This window comes from Melanostigma gelatinosum, assembly GCF_949748355.1.
Source record: "Melanostigma gelatinosum genome assembly, chromosome: 11".
Classification (NCBI taxonomy): domain Eukaryota; kingdom Metazoa; phylum Chordata; class Actinopteri; order Perciformes; family Zoarcidae; genus Melanostigma; species Melanostigma gelatinosum.
In genome coordinates, this window is record NC_136644.1 from 5,586,064 (window position 1) to 5,613,004 (window position 26,941).

At 46.9% G+C, this 26,941-nt stretch overlaps 1 protein-coding gene across 1 annotated transcript; it reads right to left on the reverse strand.

Moving 5' to 3' along the window:
* Window positions 1–26,619, reverse strand: ube2o (ubiquitin-conjugating enzyme E2O). Its single transcript, XM_079279056.1, has 22 exons — window positions 26,132–26,619; window positions 14,143–14,202; window positions 13,707–13,817; window positions 13,125–13,222; window positions 12,906–12,969; window positions 12,223–12,366; window positions 11,982–12,091; window positions 11,737–11,887; window positions 11,373–11,430; window positions 10,307–10,472; window positions 9,746–9,901; window positions 8,585–8,739; window positions 8,076–8,188; window positions 7,683–7,811; window positions 7,270–7,359; window positions 6,886–7,195; window positions 5,779–6,143; window positions 5,504–5,684; window positions 5,214–5,350; window positions 4,592–4,795; window positions 4,338–4,395; window positions 1–3,919 (listed from the first exon to the last, which is right to left on the reverse strand). The coding sequence occupies exons 1-22, from the start codon at window positions 26,546–26,548 to the stop codon at window positions 3,093–3,095; spliced, it is 4,104 nt and encodes a 1,367-aa protein (XP_079135182.1). The 5' UTR covers window positions 26,549–26,619; the 3' UTR covers window positions 1–3,092.
* Between the last annotated feature and the right edge of the window lie 322 nt (window positions 26,620–26,941).

The window sequence follows — 26,941 nt, forward strand, 5'->3', positions numbered from 1 at the left end:
TGCAAAGTTTAATACATCACTATACAGTTGTCTTAATGCAACAAAAGTAAACTAATAAAAAAAATGAAACCATAAGTACACTACTCAGCATTTTGTACACATATGCCCCTCGTCACAACTCAGGGTTTGTGTTAAATATATACTGTATGTATTTATACATTTCAATATAGTCATGACGTCTGTACAGAAGGAATCGAGCTACAAATCATAACTTTATTAGTTTTTTTTCTCTTAAGTATATCAATAACAGGCCACTGTGGAAATGTCGACATCGTACAGTCAAGTCTTGTGTGTAGCCCAGTCAAAAGGCTTAAAGCAACATGTTACATGCTTTGGCTGTAAAACAAATGTCTCGCAGTAATAACAGGAACAAGGGTTTCAATTTGAATAACATACACATACAGAGAGAATTGTACATCATGTGCTTGATATCCTGCTTCGAGATCTACCGAGAGAGCGTCACATTTTCCGTTTCTGCGACAGACGACAAATGGGTGAACAGTAACGTCACAACTCTGTAACCGAGGTCCAACGTCTTTGCGTCTTCAGACCATTAAGGACACAAAGCGCCAAGAATTGTGAAGATACATTTTTTTACAAACCGCAACGAGAGTCGCAGGCGGGGAGGAAGACAAAGCGGAAACAAAGTACCCTCATTCCTGACTTCTTATTTCGGCAAGTCTCTTTAAAACACAGCAACTCTTGGCTCATGCTTTGGATCCTCTCCCATCACTCGCGGTTTCACAACGACACAATGCTCACTCAATCAGAAACACTCTTCAGCATCAAGGTTCTTTGTTCAAGTAAAATACCAGACAGCCAGCTCTCTTGTTGAATTCACAGGTTATAGCAAGCACAAGGGGGTTCGTCTGACCTGTATTGTGATCATAACATGAGCATCGTAATATCTTGAAAGAATATAAAGAGCATTGTGTTAAAGGCGGGATGCAGTTATTTGAAAAGATGTAAACAAAGACTGCTCTGAGTTCCCAAGGAAGCACGATTGGACCCAAAAAGGTGAGTTTCACTTTCTTCCACTTAATCGCGGCGCAATCTGTGACAAAGCAAGAGTTTCATGGGAACTCGGTGAGTGAAACCTTGATTTCTTTCATCCAGGTTGACTAAAGGAAAGCAGATCGCAGACGAGTTGTACCGGTTTAGGTTTGGTCTGCGTGCTGTAATGCGTGTGATTTGCTCTCGGCGGTGGGGTCGGCAGGCGCCTTCGTGGGATTCGACGCTCAAGTCAGCGGGAAAAAAACGGAATAACAGAAAATAATAATTCAGCAAAAAATAATTAGAACGTCAACAAACCGTCAGTGTCACACTAACAGCAGCTTGTGTTCTCATGTTATCAAACTCTGCACGTGCAATTTGGAGAGGAACCTAAATCCGAATACAGCGTTTGCTGCAGTGTGAAAGACTCAAGTTTAGGAACTGAAAAAAGAGGAAACTGATCAGAGATCTGCACTATTGAGGAGCAAAACACAGGATCGGGTTTTTAGTGGTTGTCAGTGTGTGTCTAGGCCCGTGTAGTTCAATGTCTAAAGCACGACACGAGCAGCTCTGAACACAACGATCTGAGATTATTAAGAACAATTCAAGTAAGGCAACATGTTGACACGAGATGACGGAATGGATGCTGTACGTGTTTGGTTCGTTTCTTCTTCTATTTATCCTGTAAATTGTGTCGTTCGCATGTGATGTGGGTTCATCTCCGGCACAAAAAAAGTGGAGCATTGTGGGTAAAGCTTTGCTCTGAAACCTACACTTCAGCCTCTGAGTAAAACAAGCTAAAACGCATGAAACCACGAGTTCCATTTTGCTAAATACTACAGAAAGTGAGGCAGCTGTGTTAAGCTTTGACTAGAGCGCGCGCGCCTAGACATGGAGCGTAGCGCCACCTAACCGCCGTCCTGTGCCTGGCTGGCTTCTCTACACACCAAACCGCTGCAGCAGTCCGACCCCCGGAGGAGATTCCTATGTAAACGTTTTCACTCGGTGTTGGCTGCGTGGTTCAGTGCGAGTGATTGGCGAAGGAAAATACGAGCAAGTACAGTATAATGGAGGAAGTGGTCAAGCCGTTGTATTTGACAGTACGTTCTACTTGAATAGTGTGTGTGTGTGTGTGTGTGTGTGTGTGTGTGTGTTTGACAGAGAACATTTTGGCCGAAAGCGTACAACCAGCGGTTTCCATTTTAAAAGAATCCTCCTGGTCGGTGTGTTTATACGCCGTCTCCTCTCCCAGACCAGATTGTCCATTCGTTTGTTGTAGTGCAGGATGGTACAGCGATAGTATATCAGTAGTGCTACAGGTAGCCGCAGCTGGGAGAGCTGGGCTTTTCAGCCATCTTTGATCTCGTCCGAAATGCAGCTACGATCACGAGTCTGCGTGACATTTCTCAGGCTGATCGAGTCGGCAGAGTGGTTCATCCAGGAAATCCCCACCAGTACGGTGGGTGCTGCTGGAGGCTGGGTGGATGGCACTGACTTTTCATCTCATTCAGTCCTCTTTTTTTTCCACCCACACCACCTCCACAAAGTCCTCCACAAAGAGGCCGAGAGAGAGAGAGAGAGCAAGTTCATGACGGCCTCCAGTAAAAATGTCCGGGTGTTTACCTGCTGCCATGATCAGATGAGGGTTCCTGTGTGACTGCGTAGCTCCAGTGGGTTGAGCGCATGTGAGGTCCACCCCCCCCCCCACACACTTTATCCATCACACTCATCTGCTGAGACACTGAGGGAGAACAGAGACATTATCAAGTTGCATTCAAACCCTGAAGCTGCTCACTCTCCTGATCGAAGGTGCTGTTCTTCTGGTCGTGGTTTGATCCAGAGGGATGAGGAGGGGGGGGCAGAACGATGTGGGGTTTGGGGAAGCGGGAGCAGTACAGACTTAGAAATGGAGGACAACAATGTGGGCAGTGCTGGGGGCACAGTGCAGCTCTGGATAGGGGTGCAGAAGACTCCAGTCCCCCCAGACTCCAACTAATGAATCCTCCTCTACAGCTTGAGACAGATGAAAAGGTAGAAGAGGAGGAGCAAAAGAGCAGGATACAGTGCAGAGGTGTGTTGGGGGAACGGCGAGGAGGCACTTACTTGTCCTCCGTGTGCTCAGGGATGGCAGCGGCGGCCAGCGCAGCTCGGTACTGCAGCAGCACACCTCGAACGCTCTTCACAAACCCCTTGGAGAGCGGGAAGAGTGGAAAGCCGATGTCCGGGTAGCCGCTGCCCTCCGGGAGGAAACTGCGGTAGCTCTTCCTCCGTTTCTTTGGTCGCACCACCGGCTGGCCTCCCGCGGGGCCCACCCCTCCTCCGCTAACCACGACCGAACCCGATTCTGATGCCCCGCTGCGCACTACAGAGTCAGCGGCTGCGGCGCCCCCTCTGTTTTCGCCACCCAGAGAGGCGCTCCCCTGGATGATGTCGCAGTCCGAAATCTGGCTGAGCTCCTGCTGAGAGGCCGCTGTCATGGAGGGACTCAGCCCTGAATCCTCCAGCACCTCCTCCATAATACTGCTTACACCTGCACCCGTGACCCCCTCCTCCCTAGGCTTACAGGGGGTGCTGTGAGCCAGCACCACGGGCCACCACTCGTCCAGAAGCTCCACGGATGAGGGTCGGTCCCTCGAGTGTTGAGCCCTAGAGGACGCGTGCGCCGCCTGGCCCCTCTCGGCGCCGTCGTTCAGCTCAAGCCACGCGTCCAGACGGTGGACGAGCCGCCAGCCGTTGGAAACAAAGTGCTCCTGGATCTCCTGCTTGAAGACCTCCACGGGGTTCCGGAGGAGCAGCGTCATGGACTGGACCATCTTGATCAGGGCCATCTCGTTATAGCAGCGGCTGTTCTCGTACCCTTCCTGCAGGCCGCGGTCACTGTCGAAGCCAGCCTCGTTGTAGTACGGCTCATTGACGAGGATAAGGCCTGCGGAAAGATACACGCGTGTTTTTGGACAAAATGCCAGTTGAAGTTTTTTAAAAAAGACAGACAAACGGAAGCAGCAGTGCTTGTTTGATTTGATCGTGTGGTGGTGGACGATAGTTTAACCAAAATCTGGCGAGGACTTGACAAACACGCACCGAAGATATGTTTTACATGCGTCAGCTCTGAGCCAGCCAGATTTGGTTCAACACGAGAAGTGAATCATGTGGACTTAGTTTGTCTGGCCAGACTGCACATAAGTCTTATGGAAGTGGTGCGATGTCCGTGTGTGTGAGGCAGATACAGTTTGTTAGTGTGAGACGCTGCACTCGGAGCGCTTCTGAGCAAATGAACACATGAATAAAACATTTCTTGTGCTGCAGAGAAGAGAAGGGGGATGGAAGTGTGTGTGTGTACTAACCTTGTATGGAGATGAGGACTTGTAGAAGGCTGGACTTGCTGGTCCATCTCTCATTGCCCTGTGGATGACATCACCACAAAAAAGCATGACACAGTTTAATGATGGATTCATACTTGATTTCAAATGTTATTTTAGCCTATAAAATACTCCAAAGAGTCTTCAAATGTCTTGTTTCGTCTCACCAACAGTCTGAAGCCCATTCTGTTATCCAGCTATACCTGTGTGCGTACATTGACCTGCAAAACGGCGCTCACCTTGCCGATCCAGGTGCCCAGCAGGCTGACGCAGACCTTGCCGTTGTCGTAGAGGTTGGGATTGAGGCGGCCGCTGCACTGCGACAGGTAGCGAAACAGAGGCGGCACAGACGGGTAGATGTTGGGCAGCTGGATGTCAAACAGGAAGAGACCGTCCTCGTAGGGCGTACGAGTCGGCCCTTTGATCAGAGACGAGAACAGGTCCTGTGCCGGAGAAAGCAAAGAGCTTTACGGCGCGTTTTACGACGCATGCAGTCAGTGGGATCCAGGCCGTTTGACCACTGAGGTTACTGTCAGCGAACATGATCAGATGAGAGGGCACGTCACAGCTCAAATTAAATAGTGAGATGAGCGACTGCAGTTAATTTGTTTTTTGAAATCATTTTCCCACTAGCTCGAAATGTTGATGCTTGTTTGAGACAATAATATAAAACATAACATGTACGGTGACCAGACAAATGATATTGCGTGCCATAGAGCGAGCTGATGGCTCGAACCTGCCTTTGAGAGCTTATCTCCCAAAATGAATCTGGGCATGACGTATTTCAGGCTGGTGATAATAGTGCTGCTTTTTTGAACCATAAATAAAACGGATATACATCTTTAACGACAGGAAACCTACCATGCGATCTTCAAATGTTTTGACCATGATGCCGTCCGGCAGTGACGTTGCAAGCAGAACCATTTCCTTCCTCACTGTGCTGAAGAACTTCTTTGCCTCCGCTGGCTGGAAGTCCAGTATATTAAATGAGTGCGTGTCTAAAAAGAAATGGAGAGCGGACAGCCAGGTGGGGATTATATAGCAATACGGAAAGGAACAGAAATGAACAGACACAGCTTAGCTTGTGTGAGCAGGGGAGTCAGCAAGCGAAAGGATGTGCGTCTGTGATGACAGAACGGAACATTTCTCACCTGGAGCCCACTCCAGCACAGAGAACACCTCTCCCTTGGCACTGGTGAAGGTGACTCCGGGCTTGCCACCACTCTGTTGGCACAGAACTGGCGTGTCGCTGAGAAACTCACTGGGCAACTCTTGTCCACCAACCGGTGTCTGCGGCTCCTGCTGGGGCTTTTCCTCTCCAGCTCTCTCTGCCTGAACAGCAACAGACCAGCAAGTAAGATACTCGTTTACGTGCACCGCCCTTCTGTGTAAAATCGGCCTCGTTGTGGATTCGTTCAACGCCTACCTCCGTCCCTGCTCCTCCACTCCCCCCTGCCTCCACCACAGCCTCCATCTTCTCCTCCTCCACGATGGCCACGTTGTCCAGCGTCTTCCTCAGGTTCTCCTGCAGCTTCTTGATGTCGTCCAGGAAGCGCTTCTCCTTCGTCGGTTTCTCCGGGGCCGCGGGCGGCACCGAACTCGCCACGTTTGTTGCGGAGGCGGGTTCGACGGATGTCGGGGAGGTTGGTGAACCGCCGGTCCACAGCTGCTCCACAGTCATGTTCTTCAGGCTCTCCAGGATCTTCAGCGCCTCTTTCAACTCCCTGAAGCCCCGAGAGGGACCATCTTTACTGGGCTTCTCCGCTCCATTGACTGCTCCTGGAGTGGTTCCTGAGCAGACAGAATTCATAAGCGGATAACTAATTAAAAGTATAATTAAAGACAAACTGGACACGTGAGAAGAAAAGCATCAAGGGACGTTTGAATCCACATTCTGTTTCAGTAATCAAAGATATCATTTTAGCCCCATTTTCAACTGCAGGAACCTTTTCAAGAACTCGTTTCGACCAGAGTCATTTCTGGTCATGTTAGTCCCAGGGCTGCTTTTCAAGAAAGTTAAAGGTTCCTTCAGCCCACAGTCGTCTGCGCGTCCATAACGGTCTAAAGACTGAGAGGAGGGCTGCTGGACCACCAGCAGGAAACACGCTCTGCAGCCTGCAGGTCAGCATTACTGCTGCATAGTATTTACTGATGAATGACGGATGTAATTAATGAAATGCAGACGAGAAAAATGAAACTAAAGCACTTGTCTCCACAGTAAAGCATCTGTTGAGTGTTTGATGGTTATTAATTTGTGCTTTAGAACGTAACCGCCGTGAAACAATCAGAAAATAGCTATTTCCTCTCATTCACAGCACCGCCAGGCTGCCTCACTCTCTACCACTCGCCCTCTCAAGCGCTCTCTATTTTTCATTTTTTTGACATTATGTTTATCAAACAAAGAGACATGGTTTGGTTCCGAGTACCGGGTGAAGTTCCTGCAGACACAAAGGGGCATTAAGTTCTTTTAGTCCTGTAGAGGAGAGTTAACACTATTCCTTTGAAACAAACTGTTATAATAAAAGTTGCCCACCTCCTCCAGAAGCAGGACTAGCAGCAGCCAAAGAGGCTTCTCCCTCCTCTCCGGGGGCTCCTTTAGTGGGGCTGGTGACCCCAGCTTTGCTGCACTCTTGAGGGGGGGTGATAAACGGCGTGGAGCCCGTGGGGGTGGAGGTCAGCGTCGCCGTCTCATCTGCATTGCTGACGTCCTCGGTGGGGAGGCCGTTGTCCGTCTCCCAGCTGTCGCTCTCGTCCTCCCACTCCTCGGTGGACAGGACGCTGCTCGTCTCCTCCACAGAGTCGTAGTCGGTCTCCTCGATCTCAGACTCCACGTTGTAGAGGTGCTGCGAGTGCGAATGTTAGGAGACCGTCAGCGTTTCCCTCCGGACGTCATGAACGTCAATCAGGAAACATTTACCTGTGGCAAGACGAGGGTCATGGAGTTATCCGCCCACACCACCTCCACTTTGCTGCTCACGTCCACCCTGGACACCTGGCCGACCGACATCTGAGGGAAGGTGGATGTAGAGACACAACCATCATCAACACAATAGGAAAACAAGTTGAGAGGGGTCCAAGGGGATAATGTGTGTTATACAGGTTGTATCATAATTAGAACTGACTGAGACAGACAGATTGTTTATTATTATTATTATTATTTATTAGCTAAAACTAATGCAGTCTGATACAGTTCCCTTCAGGGATGTTCAGTTTGTGTTCAAACTGCCGTTTTGGGGTTCTGAAGTGAGAGGCGTTTCTATTATTTTGCCCACCTCACCCATGTCAATGAGGGTGGAGTAAATACAGTGCGATGCGTACGATTGTTCTCGCCTCATTGTCGCAGTCGTTGCTTTCGTTCTCCGAGTTCCATATTCTGATGACGATGTCGGTGGTGCGGAAGTGGAAGTCTGGGTGATCTGCGATGTCGTACACGCTGACATCCTCCTCCATACCGAAAACCTGGAATAAAGCAACAAAAGAAATTCTGCTATGAAGCCCAAGAGTCATGTACAGCGGCTGGGTATCAAAATATGAGACCATCTGCTAACAGTGAAGGAGTGTACCGGTAGTCAGGTTGCTTTCCATACTTGCCCTCTCCTCCCTCTATTATACGACCAATCTATTTTTATATTTTCCCTCTCTTTCTCTCTCTTCCACACAAATATCAATGTTTCTCCACATTCTTTAAAACAAAAACGCTGCCGTCTTGTTTTCCTGACTGACCTCCACGTCGTCGCTGGTGGAGTTGAGTTTGATCCACTTGACGACACAAGTTCTGCCCTTGTGGTCTCCAGACTGGATCACGCCGTACACCGCCGGGTCCTGGAGGTCTTGGGCTGAGAGAGAGAGAGCACACAAGCAACACGCGTACACAGTTTAGAGCGCAAAACAAAGAACACAAAACTCTTTACACCTGTAAAAGCAATGATTTATAACAAAAAAAGAGGAAATAAAACGGAAACTTTAGTTTGCTGGCACATTAGAGCCTTGAACGTACGTCCCTGGTTTTTCAGTCTATTTCACAGAGACACAAACTTGGCATAGTTTTAGAAAATGACCTAGATGCTGTCGGTACTAGGTGGCCGACTGGCCTATATAAACACAAATGTCATTGCAGTCCACAAGGACACAAATCTGACAGTCTGCACTGGTCGGAAGGAGCGAAACGGCATAAAATAAAAAACGGCAAAACTCGTCGTGAAAACATTTTGAATCAAACCAATTCTCCTCACGTCGTTTGTCCACTACGAAGTCCCCGGGACAAAACTCGTGGCTGTCGAGGTGCTGGATGGGGATGAGGTCGTTTGATCGGATCCCCGTCTCCACCCGCCCGTCCTTCCACATCACGTCAGCTGTGGTCTTTGTCGACACAACTTCCACTGCGACCCTGTAAAACAACACAAAAGGTAAACGTTAACGCATTTGAAAACTCTACCTTCACGGCCATCATGTGGACTGTTTCTCATACATCGTCTCATATTGATCGCAGGGCCCCACAGACTTTGTAGTGTCTGCAAATATCACATCGGAATCAATAAGATGCTGTGATGAAACTTGGGATTTACCTCCTTCTTCCTATCCTCTTATCTACAGTAGCATCTACTACATTCATCTCCCCTCTCATTATTTATTTTCTCTAGTTCTACCCCTCAACAGAGGAGCACCACTGATGAGTACAACGTAACGCAAACACCTTATAATTGACTACCAAACAGGTTTTGCTTTAGAAAACATGAATCTTATTGGAACGAGGGAAAGAACAGACCACCCGCAGTGTTGTGGTTTGTTGGCTGAAGTAGAACAAGCAAGAGAGGTTTTTTTTTTTTTTTTTTTAAACGGAGGATGAGTGCGACAGCGTGCGGTTACGGAAATGACACCATCGGTTGTCGGCACTGAAAGACTTTCTGTGCGAGGTTGCTGTGGAGCTGCTGTGGAGCTCCAGTGTCGCCGTCAGACAGAGCGAGACACAGAGAGGGGTTGGAGGGGCACACAAACACCCCGTTGTCAGCTTCACAGGGTAAGCAGCGGTTTATTAGTCGATAACAGATGATGTCACTGGTCTGGTTTTCACACCAAAGACCCGATAGCGAGAGGGAGAACTAAATGTTCAGTATAATGGATTTGTCAAACGTCAAAACACTTCAGTTGTCTTTAAAAAAAAAAAAAAAAGGACACTGGATCAATCACTGGTCACTTTTGAGAAAGTGGTCCGATGAGTCACTGAATCGACAGAAACGTTGACCAGTAGGACAGACGTACTGGCAGTGAGAAATAAAGAGGGAATGAATGGATGAAAATGAGAAAGGAGGAATGAATGACAAAGAAAAGTAAAAAGCAGTGCAACCACAGCGGGGGAAGGGATGCTGGAGTGTTGCTCGCTGCCGTTAACCCACCGGTCTCCAGGCTTGAACTCGCGGGAAAACTTGGTCCTCTTCTTCTTGTGCTTCCTCTTCAGGTTACGGATGGAGAGCGGGATGCTCTTCTTGCGGTTGGTTCCCAGGCCGCCGCTCTGAGAGGAGGCTGTGGAGCTGGCCGATGACGTCAGAGAGCTGCAGCCAGGATAACAGTCACACTTTGTTAAGGGCCATGTTTGAGAGACGATTATCATCAGCTCGGCGGTCATTTTTCAGGTTCAACAAGCTCGATTGTAACTTTTAGAAAAAGCTGTGAGGAAGCCTCTCCGATGAACTGACAAAACGTCTTTCCATCACTTGCATTTGAGGAAACCAGCATGTTGTTTTTCAGTAATTATCTCTGCCAGGAAAATTATGCAATCCATCGTGTGGGTGTGTGCATCTGTGAGTGAGTGTGCACCTGTGTGTCAGTTCACGGCAACAATGAAAAATCGTGTTTTTTTTTAACAATAAAGCATGTAGACATTTTCTAGAATAAACCAAAAATACAAGTATCGATGAGCATACTACGTCGGTGAGAATGCGTAAGTGGTGACAGACCTGGTGTCGTCGGTGTCTTCTGCGGCCTCGTCGTCAGCGTCCTGCTCCCCGTGTTCGGCCGAGGGGTCGTTGCTGTACGGGCAGTCCGGAGGGTTCTGGATGGGCCCGACGGGGCCGTTGTTGTTGTTGGGATGAGACGAGTCTGTCTGCTCTGATCTGTGCTCCCCTGGTGAGAGATTAAAGTACACATTAGGACTTCAATTTAAGGGAAATTTAAAAACAGGAGATAAAATAGTCTACACCTAAAAACACATAAAATCAGAAGTGAAACCCCACTGGATTTCTTAATCAGTCCCTGTGGCAAATCAATGAAAACTGGAGAAAAACAATAAGCTCATAGCTTTTACTTTGCTTTGGCTTTACAAAGAGAGAGACATGGTCCTCCTCTGTTTTCCTGCTGCACGTCAGCACAATTTCCACTTGGTCTGTTCCCTCCGTGCCCCAAAGGACTGCTTGATGTCTCACAGGAACTTTAAATCATTCCGACTCTGCTTTGCATGGAGACGCTTAGTTCTCTGCTACTTTAGGGAGGATGCAAGTAAAAAAAATAATGCACACCTTCTGACAATGATTAAGCGCTACGAGCGCGTGCGAGAGAGAAAGTATATTCATCACGCTTTAACGTTCGTATAAAACCCCAATTCATCTGCTCTCACTTCTGTCTTACTGCTAATAGTAAATGCTCTGACTGACTGCATACGGACCATGTTTTTGACTCATGGTTAAGGACCAGAGTTTTACAAGATTAAATCATCTTAAACTGCCAAACAACTGCTGCCTTTTTGAGGCAGATCAGTCAAAAGTGATGGTCAAAAACAGAACAATAAATATCTTCCCAGCCTACGTATCAGTGAGGATCTACTTAAACTGGTAATGTGTGTAGCACATGTCTATTTTCAGTCGAGTGAAATTCATCAACATCAGAGTCTTGCTGAGTTCATAATGGAGGCATCACTGATGACATTAGAGAGCAGAAGAGTGTGTGTGTGTGTGTGTGTGAGTGTGTGTGTGCGCGCTCTATGTTCCTCTGGATACTGTGTTTTCTCTGCAGAGTGTTGTTTGGCACCTTGTGCGTCGGCGTTCTCCGTCTTCTTCCCCGAATCCTTCTTGAACATTCTTTTCAACTGCACAAGACACACAAAAACAAACCGTGTGAGAGTTTGAAGATGATAAAAAAAAAAAAAATGCCTTGCAGTACTGACAGTCTCTGTAATACCGAGAGCGCTCCAACTTTCTTAAAATACACCCGGCACCGCGATCCTCCCAAAACAGGCGATTTAAGTGTTAACAAGCTCCGGGGGGGCAACAGGCTGTATCGCTGTATCAACTTACATTTTTTCTTTTCTTTTTTACAACAGGTAACAAGTTCTTCAGCACAATTAAATCCATACTCTGACGTGTAGGAATAAAGAAACTCATTTCAGCCGCACCTTTCTGACCACAGAGTCGTCGGGCAGGACGGGGGCACCCTCGGGCCCGTCACAGGTGATGCGGATGGCGTCCCCCTTGGCAGGGAAAACATAAAGTGCCCTCTCTCCCAGCTGCCTCTGGGTGTGGTCGTAGTATCCTAGACGCGTCACCCTAAACCCAACCAGCGCAGCAACAAGACGCAGTTTCAGTTTTGTATTCGTTCAGAAATCTGAGTGCGGACGTGTCGATGAATATTCAGACTGACCAGCAGAGATGTTCCTGTGTGATGGAGGAGGGAGGTGGATACACGCTGTCTAACCCTTTGGGACAGTAGCTCTTCGTGATCCACGTCACCTTCAGTTCGACCACTTTCACCTGAGGAGAGACACCATGGAGACAATTTAAGATACACAATTACATGGAAAACCAAATCTATTCAAGCATACGACACAAATACAGTTGGCCATAAAAGGGGAGAAAAAGGAGGCCGGTCATCATCGTCTCACCTCCTCTACCACCACCCTGAACTTGCACTTCCTGCTGAGGACAGGTTTGACCCCCGACAGCCACTGTACGTTAAAGAAGACTTTGGCCGGACCGATCAGGACCTGGCCTGGGTAGAAACAGTACGCCTCGTCGAAGAACAGGCCCTGAAGAACAAACACAGCAACAAGGATGCAACATCACCTACAACTGAGAACATGACCGACACAAGGGTGCATTATAATACATGAACAAATTCACATTAAAGTTAAGCACATTGAGTAGTATACATTTATATTCAAAGCTACTAGATGGAGCTTTCATTTTGTGTTGATGATGGCGGTCCCTGAGAACGAAAGAGGTAATGTTAAGCATTTAGAATGACTATTTAGAAACAGCTGATCTTCCAGCTGATCGTCTGGTCTACTCATATAGAGACATTGGTATTACATCGATATGGTTTCATAACCAGTTGAAAGTTCGTCACTATTTACTATGAACCAGCTTCTTGTGACCCCTGACTCGTGCCCGATTCACACTTAGTTTACTTTTTTTTCCAGGAGGTGCGCGACACGCGTCTCTGCAGCTCTCTGCAGCTCCGCAAACAATCTCTGCGGTTCTGCACAAGCTTTTCTCCGCAGAAGTATAAATTAAGCGAAGCAGCTGCTCTGCTCAGGGTGACGAATAAGAGCTTGTGGTTACGTACCGAATCGCTGACATGTGGACATACGTCGTAAAGCTTGGCACCGTCCTCCACACTCATGGAGCACCTGGAGGGAGGGAGAGCGAGAGAGACTGTTGACGTTCACTGGATTTGGCACAGATGAATGTGTGCCAGCGTGTAGCCGACAGACTCCAACATGGTCACAGTACACGCTGTTTAATCACACTAACACACACACACACACACACACACACAGTCTACCTGGCACCGTTGGAGAGCTTGAGGATGATGTGATTAGTCAGGTCGTACACTTTCCCCAGCCAGAATTCGTAGGCGATGTAGTCCCCGTACATGAAAGACTAGAGAGAACGCAATAAAAAAAAAAGATCTTATCAAAGTATTACCTGTGTCACAATAATTATGACTATGAGGGTACACTGTAATTACTTGCAGAATCGTGTCATTTTCTACGTTACTCTCACAGACCAAAAGATTCACAGTCACACATTCATCATCTTATCTCTGACTTTAAAGACACTACAGACACATTTTAAATCACACATGATAATATGTATTATTGCTAAATGTGTGCAAGCCTAATATCTGAGAAATACATTTGAAAATGCTTCATTTATGAGTGTCATTTCCTAAAAATGTCTTGGAAACAACTAACATCTGTACACAGGTGAGCAAATATCCCTTTTCATGTACGAGGAGAGATATAATTAGTTCTAAATGACTTTAATATTTCCAGGAAATTGCAGACCTGTAAAATGAAGCGCAGCCATAAATATATTGGAAGACTGTTTACGAGTGTGAAGGCCCGTCAGTGAAATGTCTTACCCAGATGTGCTGCAGGTCTTTGCTGTTAACTGGATACAGAACACAGTTCGTTCCCACTAGTTTCACTGCACACTCGATGTCAATGTTGGTCACAATACCACACTGGTTGTCCTGTAATACAACAAATACAAGTTGTTTTTTAACAACTTTCATCCACAAGCGCCACTGGATTGATGCTCTGTGAACAAGACAACACTGTATTTCAACCAAAAAGGAGAAAGTGGTTTATTGAGATTGGTTTAACAGAGAACGCCTCTCCTCTTGGCGTTTCGTAAGCGTCGACCTGCTATGATATTCCAGTCGCGTCTGATGCAGCAAATGGAACAGAGCGGCGAACAGTGACATGACTAACAAAGACAGAGACGTGGCTGAAAGAAAGCTGAGGTGAAGTGAAAAGGGGCTACAGCCAAAAATAAATAAATAAACCTCCACTTACATTAGAGTAATTACTCCGCACAATGTCTCGAATGACGATGGATCGATCTTCAAGTTTCAGCTGGAAGAGAAAGACAAACGGGTTTAGAAAATGGTGGCCAACACAGGACAAAGTGGATCATCATTGTCTCATAGCTCTTCACATCAACGACCCTGTGACGAACCCTGGAGAAGAACTTTGAAATGAACCCACTACACATGAATCACATTCACAGCAGGACCACACTGATGCGACTTGTCACAGCCATGAGGGCTGCAAGCAGAGCTGTACCGTCTAATTATTGTGCCATCTCGCATGAGCCTCTGGTGTGAGAACACCGAAGGAGTCGGCAAAACGTACCGTCACCATCAATTATTAATCCAAACATTGAACTAAAAATAGGGCTTGTAAAACGACGAGCTTTTACAACTCCTGAACCAACAAGCTTGATGGACAGATGGCGGCAGCACAGCGTTGATCAAGAACTACAAGGCCCGGAGAGACACGGGTTTAGAAAACAGGAGCCGCTGGGACAGACTTGGCACAAGCTCAGCTCCCAGAGTCGCAGTGGGAAACCTTGTTCCCGAGAGATACATTTCGCTGCGTCGCACCATTGCCTGTTAACGGGCATTCAGACCGGAAATAGCCCCGAATTAAAATGGTGTTGGTGGGGCGTTGTCGCCTCAGGCCCCAGTGAGATGATTAGATATGGTCCAGGAAGGCCAGTTTGAGTAATAGATCCATGAGAGAAGTGAATGAGGTGTTTTCCACACAGCGATGTTGTCCGTCTCAACACAGCACATCTTCAGTCAAAATGAACTGGGTACGTCGGAATCAAGTTGTTCGACGAAAAAGTATTTACCCGAGGTCTATTATTCACCAGCTTTTTCCGGTACTGTCACGTTCTTCTCAGAGGATGGAGTTTGATCACACTAAAAGCCCTGAAAACACATTTTCTCGATCAGCTTCATCCTTCAATATGAACGCACTCATTTCTGCCGAAGTGAAAAGGTTTTGGTTATTTCACGCGAGGGGTTTTGTTTTCTTTGGGCTCTCCTCACTTGAGGATCAGTGATGTCACGTTTCCACCAACGAATGAGGAGTCAGGAACATTTCAATCAAAACGTGATGAAAGTTGTGGGTTGTTTGCGAATGTGGCTGCGAATAGAGTACCGTTACCATTCTAAACCATGAATCAGCACAGCGACCCTCCTCATCTCCGCCTTCATCTGCCCTACATCTAAAACTGAGGAACCGGTGTGATGAATGCACCCCGTCTACTTAACTTGACCTACTTGAAATTAAGACGGAGAGTGGGGCAGAATTTCACACCATACCCGACTCGCCTCACAACGAGTCAGGCACAAAATGGCGTCAGGGGGTCCAAGCCTTTTTAACGCCATTAGACTAAATGTTGTGGGGGATAAATATGATTTCATGAACTGCTGGATTTATCCTTTCAAAGTTTTATGAAGCACTCAGCACAACAACACAGACAATCAGCCAACATTTGCACCACTATGATCCATTTACTATTCAGGGCATTTAGCTGCTGCTCTCTATTCCTCACAGCATCTCTGCAGCTCCTCAGCCTTCATTATCTACACTGTGGACTCACAAGGGTGGTAGAAAATAACAAAAACTAGATGAAAAATTGCTAAATAGAACGGAGGACAGAAAAACAGTGTGCGAGTGTATTTTATTTTTACTGAAGGGAAATTAAAAGTACTTTTGGAGCCTCACATTTGGCATTGTGGTCATCTCCATCTTGTTCTTTTGCAACCAGATGTGACGTCTGAGACGAGGGTGGAGCTAAGCACAACCGAACGCTGAATAAGACATTTTTAGATGACCAGAATGTTACAATTAACTTAAATGAACTGAAAACACTCTGTGAATGAGTTAAAGCTCCAAGACAAAAACACGGATAACACCCAGACCGGACAGCGCCGTGGTAATAACCTGTCAATCACAAGGTAGCCCCGCCCTAAAGCATACCCTACCTTCTGGTCTATTTGACTCCAAATGGATCATCACTTACGAAATGAACATCATGCTGTATTGAAAAACACTTGACACTAAAGATTGAGACCATAAACTCACGTTTACTGAGGGAATAAATCAAGTGAGACGTAGAGTCGTCTTCATAAAGACTTGTATTTAACAACCAGAGGAGTCGCCCCCTGATGGCTATCAGAAATGCAGATTTAAGGAACTTCCTCAGTGGCTTCACTCTTCAGACCCGGAGATTGCCAGCTGGAAATTACACAACTTACCGTTTTGAAAACCGGGTAACTTTCAAACCACAACTGCACGGACAAAAACACCACCACCTGCAGAAACCGAAACTTCTACTGAAGCCGTTTAACAGAAAGCTGCCATCGTCAAACTGACAAAATGCCAAATCAGCCCATTCCAATGTGTGTATCGGCAGTCAGTACACAGCGAAGTGGCAGCAAACCGCCAGCCAGAGCCTCGGAGTTTGGGCAGAGACAGATGGAAGTACAGGAGGAGAAAGCAATTAGGAGTAAAGAGAGCAAAGAAATGAAAAACAACAGAGGACTGCTGCACGTTAATGACTGGAGGGAGAGTTGTTCTCTTTGTTTTCACACTGCAGTTTGGTTCATTTGGTTCGGACCAAGGGGGGGAAATGATATATTATGGAGTTCTGCTCCGTTTTCCTGTTCACACTGACTTTTTAAAATCAAACCAAGAGGAGTAAACATGAAGTTATAGGGACTGAAAGGTAACCTGTTGGTCATTCTGCATCAGTAGAACCAGCGTGAGGAGTTCCAGTGACTGAGGTTCATGCAGCACTTTAATACTTCTGATGTGTATATTTATGTTCTTTGATTAATAACTGATTATAAGCATTATAGTTTCAGTAGTACTGGACTGTAAGTTGACCGTATGTTATGAATAAGTTATAATAGCTTTTGACCTTTTAATCAAGGAACATACCTGCGTTGACGTGCAGACGTTTTGAGTCACATGAATAGGTCATATACATGGCATTAAATACAGATTAATAACAACAGACTACACAATAAAGGGAATATTGTACTGTACTCAATTAACCTGCCACTATTTTGTTATCAAATATCAACCAAAATATCCGATGCATCTTTTGATTTGAATGAAAATGTCTAAATCAACCTGGGTCTTATTCTCATAATTGTGGTCGTTCTGACTCTGGGTTATGTGCCTTTTTGCACTCTCACACCTCCAGTGTAGAAATTCAGGAAACACGTTGTCTATATATTAGTGCAGTCTGTCTGCTCCTCGTGTCTCTGCTGCGGGTGGTTAGAACGAACACACACGTCTCCCTCCTCATCTAAACCTTTCAGCTGAAAGAAGCTCAAGTACTAAACACATTTCTTTGAGACGGCCGCACATACACAGCTCTTCATGAATATGCTCTCAGTGCAACATGCTGCAGTGCGTTACTGTAGTAACAGATTTCCTCCCCAGTTCAAAAACACCGTTTAAAATCGATACCGTTTAGCCACCGTAAGAGAGAGCAGAGACGGCAACACAGCCCCGTAGGTCACACTGCCCCGCACCCAATTATGACCAGTGTGTGAATTTACTGGTCAACCAGAGGTCAAGCAGCTGGTCGGCAATGGCAAAACCCTCTTAATGAGTGTAACGTTGATTTCTAATTGAAAGATGGACACCTCTCTTCCTAATATCTGCTACAGAGCAGCATGTCCCTGCAGTGAGAGTGTTTTCCTCCAGGGAGAGACTAAAGAGGGGAGGGAGGATAAAGATATCTCACCGCTTCATGACGGAGAAGAAAATTTATATTTCTCACTTTCTATCACAGGTTATAATTTATCAGTGTATCATTTGTTTACTATTCACTGAAGTTAGGAGAGTGTTAACATAGGGGTAAATAAAGTCAAATAATATGGCAGCAAGCCAAAAAGTCAGGAGTAGAAACCATCATCCCGCCGGGTCAGTGTTACAGCAAGTTTGAATGAGTTTAGAAACAACTCAGGCTTTGCCTGACAGTTAGCCGGCCTAACACACGAGACCAACTGAAATAAGCTTGGCTTATTTGGTAAACTTGCTTTACAGGACGGGTCTCAGGATACTCCTGATCCGGTTTAACTCAATGACAAATACATTGCGAAAAGTCAGTTCAGGGGAAAAGCAAACATTGGTGCAGGTTGTGCCACAATTGTGTTTACATGTGTTGTCGCTGTTAATTGTTTACGCTCAAGTCTCACAATTGGAGAGCAATCTTTAAGATGTTTCCAATCCTTGCAAATGAAGCAGACGTCTGTTGTCTGCATGGGAGGGAGGCGACGCCACACCTTGATAGTTGTTTCTTTGGCACACGCATGCATAGACTGTATAACCACACTAGGGATTCATGCATTTCTTTAACGACATGTTTGGTTTCAGATACAGGCATCATTAATCGTGTATAAAGCACGAAGTATAAAAACCTTTCCCTTCTCATCTCTCATGCCTACCGAGTCGCAGATATTCACCGCATTAAAGCAAACACGTACTGCAGACAACGAGGCAGCCAGGTTACAACAAACCGGCTGACTGTTGCTATGGCTCGTGCAGTGATGAGGAGAAGTGAGGCGGGAAAGGTGGCGGTGGACCCAGAGTCAGACACCAAAAGAGAGACATGCTCATTTGCACGAATGGATGAATGTGCGAGTGTCTATTTGTTTGTGGCTCTGAATGGAAGACAACCGTGGCTGCCTTTCCATGCAGACGGGTGGCGGTAGAAGGGAACGGATTGATTACGGGGATCGATGGAGGACAGTATTTGCTTTGACTTCCCGGCCTAATTAACACAAGTCATTATTCAGGTGCCGTACGAGGAAGAGGAGACACTGCAGAGGACTGCAGCTCGGGGCCACGCCTTATCTCCACTTTGACAGACTGTTTCCTACGCCAGGCTCTCTTGTCTTTCAGCTTAATCTCCGTAGTAGTAGCAGCAGCAGCTGCACATCATGCATTTCTCTCCACAAACACATCTGCCTGTATTATTCTGTTAAATATTGATCCGTGAAAAGGAAAAGGTCCAGTCATCATCACACAGCACTACATCCTCCACCTCAGCCTTCAGCCTCAGGATGCTCATTGGTTCGGTTACATCGTTGGAGCGTGGAGGAGTTTAATGTAACTCACCGTTCTCCAGGAGGAGGCGAACACACACTTATGGAGCCACATCCTTCATTCTGTTGAGCCTCGTGTATCCCCCCCCCCCCCCAATAACTACCTGCAATTATTTTTTAACATCGTTTAAAGATTATAAAACTGTTATTTTACAGTACGATGTATTCAACAGTACCATCTTTAAAAAGGCCCACAGCTGATAAAACCAACCTCAGCGTTGTCGTGAAAAGTCAATCGCCCACCCTTCTCTTTGCCCTCATGTGAACACCATTAACTCTGTCCGCACTACTCGCCAGCTCAGTCGTCGCCATGTTGAGAGCCGTCGAGAGGCAATCCAAACGCTCCCAATCTCGCATAACGTCAACGCGGACGAAAGAAATCGCCACTTCATTACTCATTCACAAACCTCTCAGAGCCCCAAACGCCCTGGTGTCCCACTGGTCAGGAGAACTGCTTCGTCACAACTTCCTCATTGGCTAACATGAATCCACACTTCCTCATCAAAATAAAGCACGAGGTTGTCACACTTGACAGAGATCGTTATGGCTATTTTCTACGAGGATAAATGAGAAATATAAGCCTTGCTACATTTCTGTTTAAAGTTTAAATATAGGCTTAAATGGGATGAGGCTAAAAACAAAAACTTGCAACCTTGGTTGAGACGGCAATAAACAACTGAATCATCGATCAATCCTCGCGCCTTGCTACTTTCTCCTCGCTGCTGCCGGACAGTGCTGTCTGACTATTGATTCAGACACACAGGAAGGGTGCACAGCTCTATTAGAAAGAGAGCAGATACAGGGCCTTCTACCCACACAGACCACAAGGGAATGACAAGCGGACTAATAGCGCACAGTATCTATTATAGAGCAATCTTCTTACGCTGTAGTTTCACCGATGAAGTGGAAAAGGACCAAAAAAAAATAGAAAGGGGCGGAGGCACTAAGGGAAGAAGGACACAGAGAACTGTACATTAGGAGGGAAACGAGCGTCAGAGAGGCAGAGAATGTAAGATGGAGACAGAGTGGGAGATAAAGGACGGGAATACTCGAGAGTCAATCACGGAGATGAGGAAACAGATGGAAACAGTGGGGATGGGGAAGGTGGCTAAGGGGAGGAGGGTGCAAGGAGTGGTGGGCCGGATGTGTCGGGGAGAAAAGGAAGACGAGCAGTGAACGAGGCACAGAGGAGGCAGCAGCCAGCCCAACAAGTGGGGGATCGAGATGGATCCCAGGAGAGAGACAGAAAGAGTGAGGGAACAAGAAAAGAGAGAGACAGAAATAGACGAGAGCACAGAAAACACAGCAGTGAGTAGAGAGACTGTCTCCCCACTGGGCAGGGCCAATGCTGCAGAGGGAGAACGGGAGGATGAGAAGACGAGGGCGGAAGAGAGAAATAAGAGATGGTAAGAGGGCTGGATGCGGATAGGCAAGTCACTTCAGAGTGTGTGTGGTCTATGCAGAGAAAGAGAGGATCAAATGAGATCCATTATCTCAGGGCAGGCGCTGGACGACCAGCACATTACGTCAACATTCTCCAACACTGGTCTGCTGGGACGCTGAGGGAGGTGAGCGCAGGGGGGAGGAGGAGGTGAACAGGATGGGTTAGGAGGGGAGGGGAGGAAAGAGTGGGGGAGGGGGAGAAAAGGGAAAGCAGGGTAAGACAGAAGGGGAGGAGATGATGACGCTCGAAAAGAGGAACCTAAAAGGGTGGGGGACTCTGGACGGTCATGTTGTGTCCGTGTCGTACCAGATTTCCTGTAAACACAAGCTGCTGACATCATCCCCCCAGTGGTAACTAGAAGTGGTGCCACTGGGAAATTATTTCGCAGGCTTGGATTTGTCCGACATGAAGCCGCAGATGTGCCTCAATCAACACAGGCAGCCAGCGTGTCATGAAGTCCACCGTCAACGGGCCCAAACACAACCAGGGACCAGTGATGGGGAGTACATCACTGGTCCCTGATCAAATAAACGCATGATGAAACTTAAACTATGAACTTAAACTAAAAATGTATGTCAATGTCTTTTTTTAGCCACTGATAGGAGTTTCTGGAAGAAGTGCTGTTATACAGCGATTCATTTCAGCCATGAAAACACTCACTGACCATCCCTGTGCGTGAAGGCTTCCATCACATATGATGGAACATTAGCAATGCAGCACCGGTGCTGAGGAAGGATACAGAACCTCAGTGTCTGATGACAAAACCTGTGTGTTTGTTCCTGCCTGGCACCTGCTCAAAACCATAACTATGGCTCTGCCCTCCGTAGCGCTGTTGGGTGGGCCTTGGCAGCAGCAGCATCATCGTGTCCCAGATCACATCAACGTCTGCCAGCCTATACCTCGAGCACCTGCAGACGGGCTCCAGAGGCAAACAGCGCTGACGGATGCACACGGAGATGAAGAGCTACAGGATACAGGCCAATCATACACTTTCTGTTCTACTTAAAAGGACCGTTTATTCCTGGGAATATTGTTATCATTTCTTATGGTGCTTTTAGGCAACTCCATGCCTCCAAGAGTTCATACTTGGAGATGCCTGGATAGGAATGAAAACAGTGTCTGCGATCATGAGCAGAGGATGGATGGGAGCTGAAGGAAATCTGTGTGGTCAAGTGAGAGCAGTCAGCTCTTTTTAGGACAGCGATGTATCCATTCTGTGGGTCAGCGGGGGTGCGACCAGCCCCTTGTAGTTGGATGGATGAGGGCAGGGGTCAGGGGTCAGGGCCAGCTCGAGGTCACTCAACAATGCATCCAACCCCTCTGCTACTACAGCTGTCAAGAAACCAGCCACAGACAGTAAATGTCTTCTAGGTCTTCGGCTGCGCGCACGCACGCACGCACGCACGCACGCACGCACACACCTTGATGACTGACTGACTCTGGTTGTAGTTACAATCCGACTAGGCGAGCAGGCGGTGTCACTAAAACGAAATCACAGACATCAGGACAATAAAAGGTGAAGATAAAAGCAGCGCTGCCAACTTGAGGGTATTGCAACGGGTTGAAATTGTTTTGCAGCTCTGCCTCAGACAGCGCGCCAGAGACAGCAGAAGGTGGGCGCTAACCCTTTAACACCCTGCACTTCACCATCAGTAGCCATCTGGTACCTGTAACTGTCTGTCCCTTTACATCCATTCCAGTCAAGGTTTTTTACAAAATTTCACTTTCAACTTATGGTTTTGATCACAAGGTGACGTTTTTCACCCGCGTCCTCGCTTTTTTTCCGCTCCATTCACCTCGTCTCTCTCTCTGCAGTCAGCAGTCAATCATACCCGCTGCGTCCTCCCAGTCATCTGACCTCACCAGCCTCCTCCTCGCGCTCCTCCTGCTCCACCCCCGCAGTCACAAAAAGGCTGCCGCTTCCGGGAGGAGCTTGCGGTCTGCCGGGGTGTCGCAGCCGACCTCGACCCGTCGGCCCCGACACCCACCTTCTCGGAGCTTCAATTAATAGACCCAAACAGAGCCTGCCTCTCTGTGTGGGTCTATTTGGGGCTTTGCTGAGTCACCTGCCGCTGCAGTGCACGTCTGTCCTTGGATGGATGTTTCAAGGTAGCGCTGCAGTAACGGGGCTGTGTGCGTCTGGTGACGCAGACCGGGGACTGAGGTGGGCAAAGAAAACAATGTTCCTTCATAACGCATTAGGGTTAGAATTTGTTTTTAAAACATTATACTCCGGGTAAAATGAACAACAAAACGACCCCCTTAGAAAACAAAACCCCCCTCACTGAAAATGAGCATCAAAATCACCAGTGACGAAACATTTATTCTAAATCGGGTGCCATGGTAACCATAGCCCTGTGATGCTCAGAAGTACAGAAAATGCTACACTACACGTGCTGCATGTTAAAGAACTGCTGCTACCGACCACAGAGCACATCAGGCCACACTGTCAACACCTCGAGCTGTTAACCCGCATGTTAGCCTACAAGAGAGTCATTCGATGACTGACCTATTCTTAACTTTCAGGCATTTCTCTGCAAGAGAGCCGAATCAAACGCATCACATCGTGTCTTCCATCTGGGCTATCTAGCACAGGGTGTGAAGTCGACAACAGTAACGGGCCTTCAGGTAACCTGCGCCTGCTGCGAGTATAGTTGTAACAATCATCTTAAATACAGTCAGAGCACTGAATTGCTAAAAAAAAGCTCAGTTTCCTTGTGTATCGATTACTGCGCCTTCATATTAAAAAAGCAGCTCAGATCTATTGAGCATCTGGTCTTGCGTGCCTTTGCAGCAGGAGGTTAAGGTGACTCGCCGGCAAATCACTTCAGCATATAATCAGACAATAATACAACATACTGCGAGTGCACCACACTGGAAAAAACAAGAAAGAGAAGAGAATCCCTCTGCATGCTCGTTGAGGCTCTCTGTGCCAGCAGCCGTGCTCCTGACTGACAACACCTGATGTGTCCCCGTTCATTCCTGCGCTGAGATAGATCTAAGCCCCAGCACTTCCTCTGGAGATGGTTATTAAGATTTCATAGGGTGCAAAAAAAAAAAAAAACACACGTGTTAAGAGTGAAGTAGTGAGCTGCAGACATGTTCCCATTTCAAAGGCCCAGGAAGTGACCATGAGATGGCAGCCGCTACAGATTCAATCTAAAAAAACAAAAAAATAACTTTATTTGATCTAAAAGTAGTTCAGGAGTTACTGCAAACAGCCAATCCCCCGACGGTACAGTACAGTCCAATGGTGTGTGCCCGTGTGGGGGTGCTGTGGTTGTTATTTACCTGAGGGAGAGTCATGGAGCTCACACTACGCACAACATTTCTTCCTTAAGCTACAATACGTTGTACACGTTCGTCGGAGTGAGCGAAAAAAAGATAGAAACCAAAAAAGTAAATCTCAATTTATAATGTGCGATATTTATTGTGATGATTCATATTCTAGACAAACTATGATGCTTTGGCAACATTGTTCCTGAAACCTTCACGTCAACAAAGCCTCTTTGAACGCTACATTTTCTGGAAAAATCTATCGTGGAAACCAACATGAGCGTCTTTGCTTTTCAAAATGGCCTCCATCGTTCTAAAGAACGCTTTCAAAAACACAACTGCGAGTTACGTTAAAAAGGTTCAAATGCACGACGTGAACGATTATTCTCTGAGTTTGTCGAAGCGTCATTTCATTTGATTTTCAAAGAAACTAAGAAAGGATTGGAGTATCATTTGCACCGAATTGCTGCTGCTTTGCTCTTAACTATCCAAATCCTAGTTTTGCTGTTAAAATTCTGCTTCTATGGACCTCAGGACAAGAGCGCCAGATTTTATTGAGATAACCTCACGAGAAATCAACAACAAGCCGACGTAAATGTAAACAAGAACACAACAGAGAGATCCATACGTGTGCACACGAGCACACACTCGCAATGACACAGCATTGACGGTCTCGGAGTTGTGTGAACATCGGTGTCATTGTTTAACTGAGCCTTTGTTGTGGCAGAGGTTGAATGATGACCAGAACTTTACTCATTTAGCACAAAAGACAAAGCGAGGCAACAGTGGGCCCGAAAATGGGTTTCTTCTGGTCTCGTCCCGTGTCTCTAAAACAAGCTCGTGTGAGCTTTTTGTTTTTCCAGATCAAACCCTGTGACCCTGTCTCCACAACGCCCAGGAGAAATGTAGAGAAAGCACTGGAGGATATAGATGAAGGCAGATTTCTCCACTTCTTTACCAGTTACTGTATTCATTATTTGGTTGAAGAATGGAAAAAGAAAGTACGTATAACACGGGGTGCGGTGCTAAATGAACCGTCCATGGACAACAGATGTATCGTTTGTTCAATAAATTGAAAGTTGCTGAGATTGCACGCGGCAAACCGTGCGCCATCTGAAGACTGATCCAAGAGGCCGGTTAACCAAGTATCTCCGTAATAGAGCAAAACCCTGAATGGGTCTTTTGACATCATGTCTACAGTCCAAATTTAAGATACCACTGTCACCTGCAATTTGTCACGAAAACCTCACTGGTTCCAGCTCCTTAAATGGGAATATTTGCTGGTTTTGAAAGTCTGCTATTAAAGTAAAATGAATGCAATTGGACTGTGGATTGTTGGTTGGCAGATTCATTCATATAATGAGTTGCAGGCCTAGACACTAGAGAGAACTAGACAAGACACTAAAGTGGCACATGGGCGAAGAAATGATATGGATTAGGACAGCAACGAATTACGGCATCATCTTCAAATGTCTTGTTGTGTCTGGCCAACAGCCACATGTTCTAACATATTCAAAGTTGCCAATTTTATTTTTAGGCTGATTTGAGAAATCAATTATTTTACAAACTTAACCGTTTCAGCTCAAGTGAAACTGTGGGCGCGAGTGTTGAAACTGACATGAAACCACAAGTTCTCCTCAGTAGTGTCACTGAAGGAGCTCATTATGTACATTTAATTTTTTTTAAAGGGCTGTTGTCACTGTTTCACAATGCTTGGTCTCTGGCCAGGTCACACCCTGGTGAGGAACTACATGGAGCCTTGGATGAGATAATCAATGGGTGCGAGGTTCCTCGCGGGGTCCTGCACCTGCTAAAAACCTGGAGTTACATTTGATTTATTAGCAGCTGGACGCAGTCAGGTGGACCAACCCTTTAGCCGCAAACACCAGCTGAGTGGCATGAGGCTATCAGCTAAACTGCTAGCTAGCGTGTGCGCGTGAATGCTAGCCGGCTAGCGAGCTAGGTTGTGCGTTTTAGGCAGATGGATTAAGTGAAGCTTCTCCCGGACTAGGCTAGCAAGTCGACTCGTGTCTTCCAAAAAACACAACAGGCAGTTTGAAGCAGTGCAGCCCTCGTGTCAGGTTAAGGGGACAGCAGAGTATTTAAAAAGGTAAACAGTGAACAGCTAGCTAGTAACGTTATGTGGTACCTTTGTCTCATTGATGTCCTGCTTTCCTCCTTCAGGGTACCACTGGACGCGGACAAATCCCCGACAGAGAGGCTGACTCGGGATGTCCACAGCGCTCTCAGTGTCCGAACCACACGGGACTCGTCCTCCTCCTCCTCCACCTCCTCCACCTCCACTCCCTCCGTCATCGTCGAGGTCCGAGTCTGAGATAAACTCCTCCTCGCCGTGGATCCTCCGTACGAGGCCAAACCGGACTGAGCCGCGATACCGCCCGGAGACCAGGTCGTGGGAGAAGAGCAGCCGCTGGGAGCCGTCCGCTGTGGGAGACAGAGCCATGGATAGAGGCTCGGAGCCCGGGCTGGCTAGGGGAGACAGGCCCGGGGTCGCTTCTGCAGCGTCCGTTGTGGCCACAGCATCCGATGCTACGGGCTCCGCCATCGCTGCTGTTGTCAGGGAGTGATGCTAGAGTGCGAGGATGATGGTGGAATGAAAAAATGTAACCTGGAAGCAGCGAGGTGCACGTGTTTACGTCGTTACGGAGAGCTGCGTAACTCGAGCAGCGTGTGCACGTCATCACGCAGTACCCCCTCTCACCACTGAGCGGCAGTGTGAGCCTCAATCTGTGATGCACCTGTTCAATTACGTTCTGGACGTCGGAAAAAGTAACGTTTTCCCTGAATATAGATGGCTTATTTTCGTTGTTTTGTTTTTACTTTAAAAACTAACTATAAGCAAATAATACACGTACATGAATGTATTGTAAAGAGTTGTTAGGCGAGTCCCTTGAACAATTCTAAATGTGTTTGTTTTTTCAAACTTATTGTTTATTTA

Excerpts from the sequence above, each read along its gene's own strand:
- ube2o (XM_079279056.1), bottom strand. The coding sequence starts at position 26,548 with ATGGCGGAGCCCGTAGCATCGGATGCTGTGGCCACAACGGACGCTGCA. Across the intron at positions 13,818-14,142 it reads TGCGGAGTAATTACTCTAAT|GACAACCAGTGTGGTATTGT; the intron begins GTAAGTGGAGGT and ends GTTGTATTACAG. Across the intron at positions 11,888-11,981 it reads ACACAGGAACATCTCTGCTG|GGTGACGCGTCTAGGATACT; the intron begins GTCAGTCTGAAT and ends GGTTGGGTTTAG.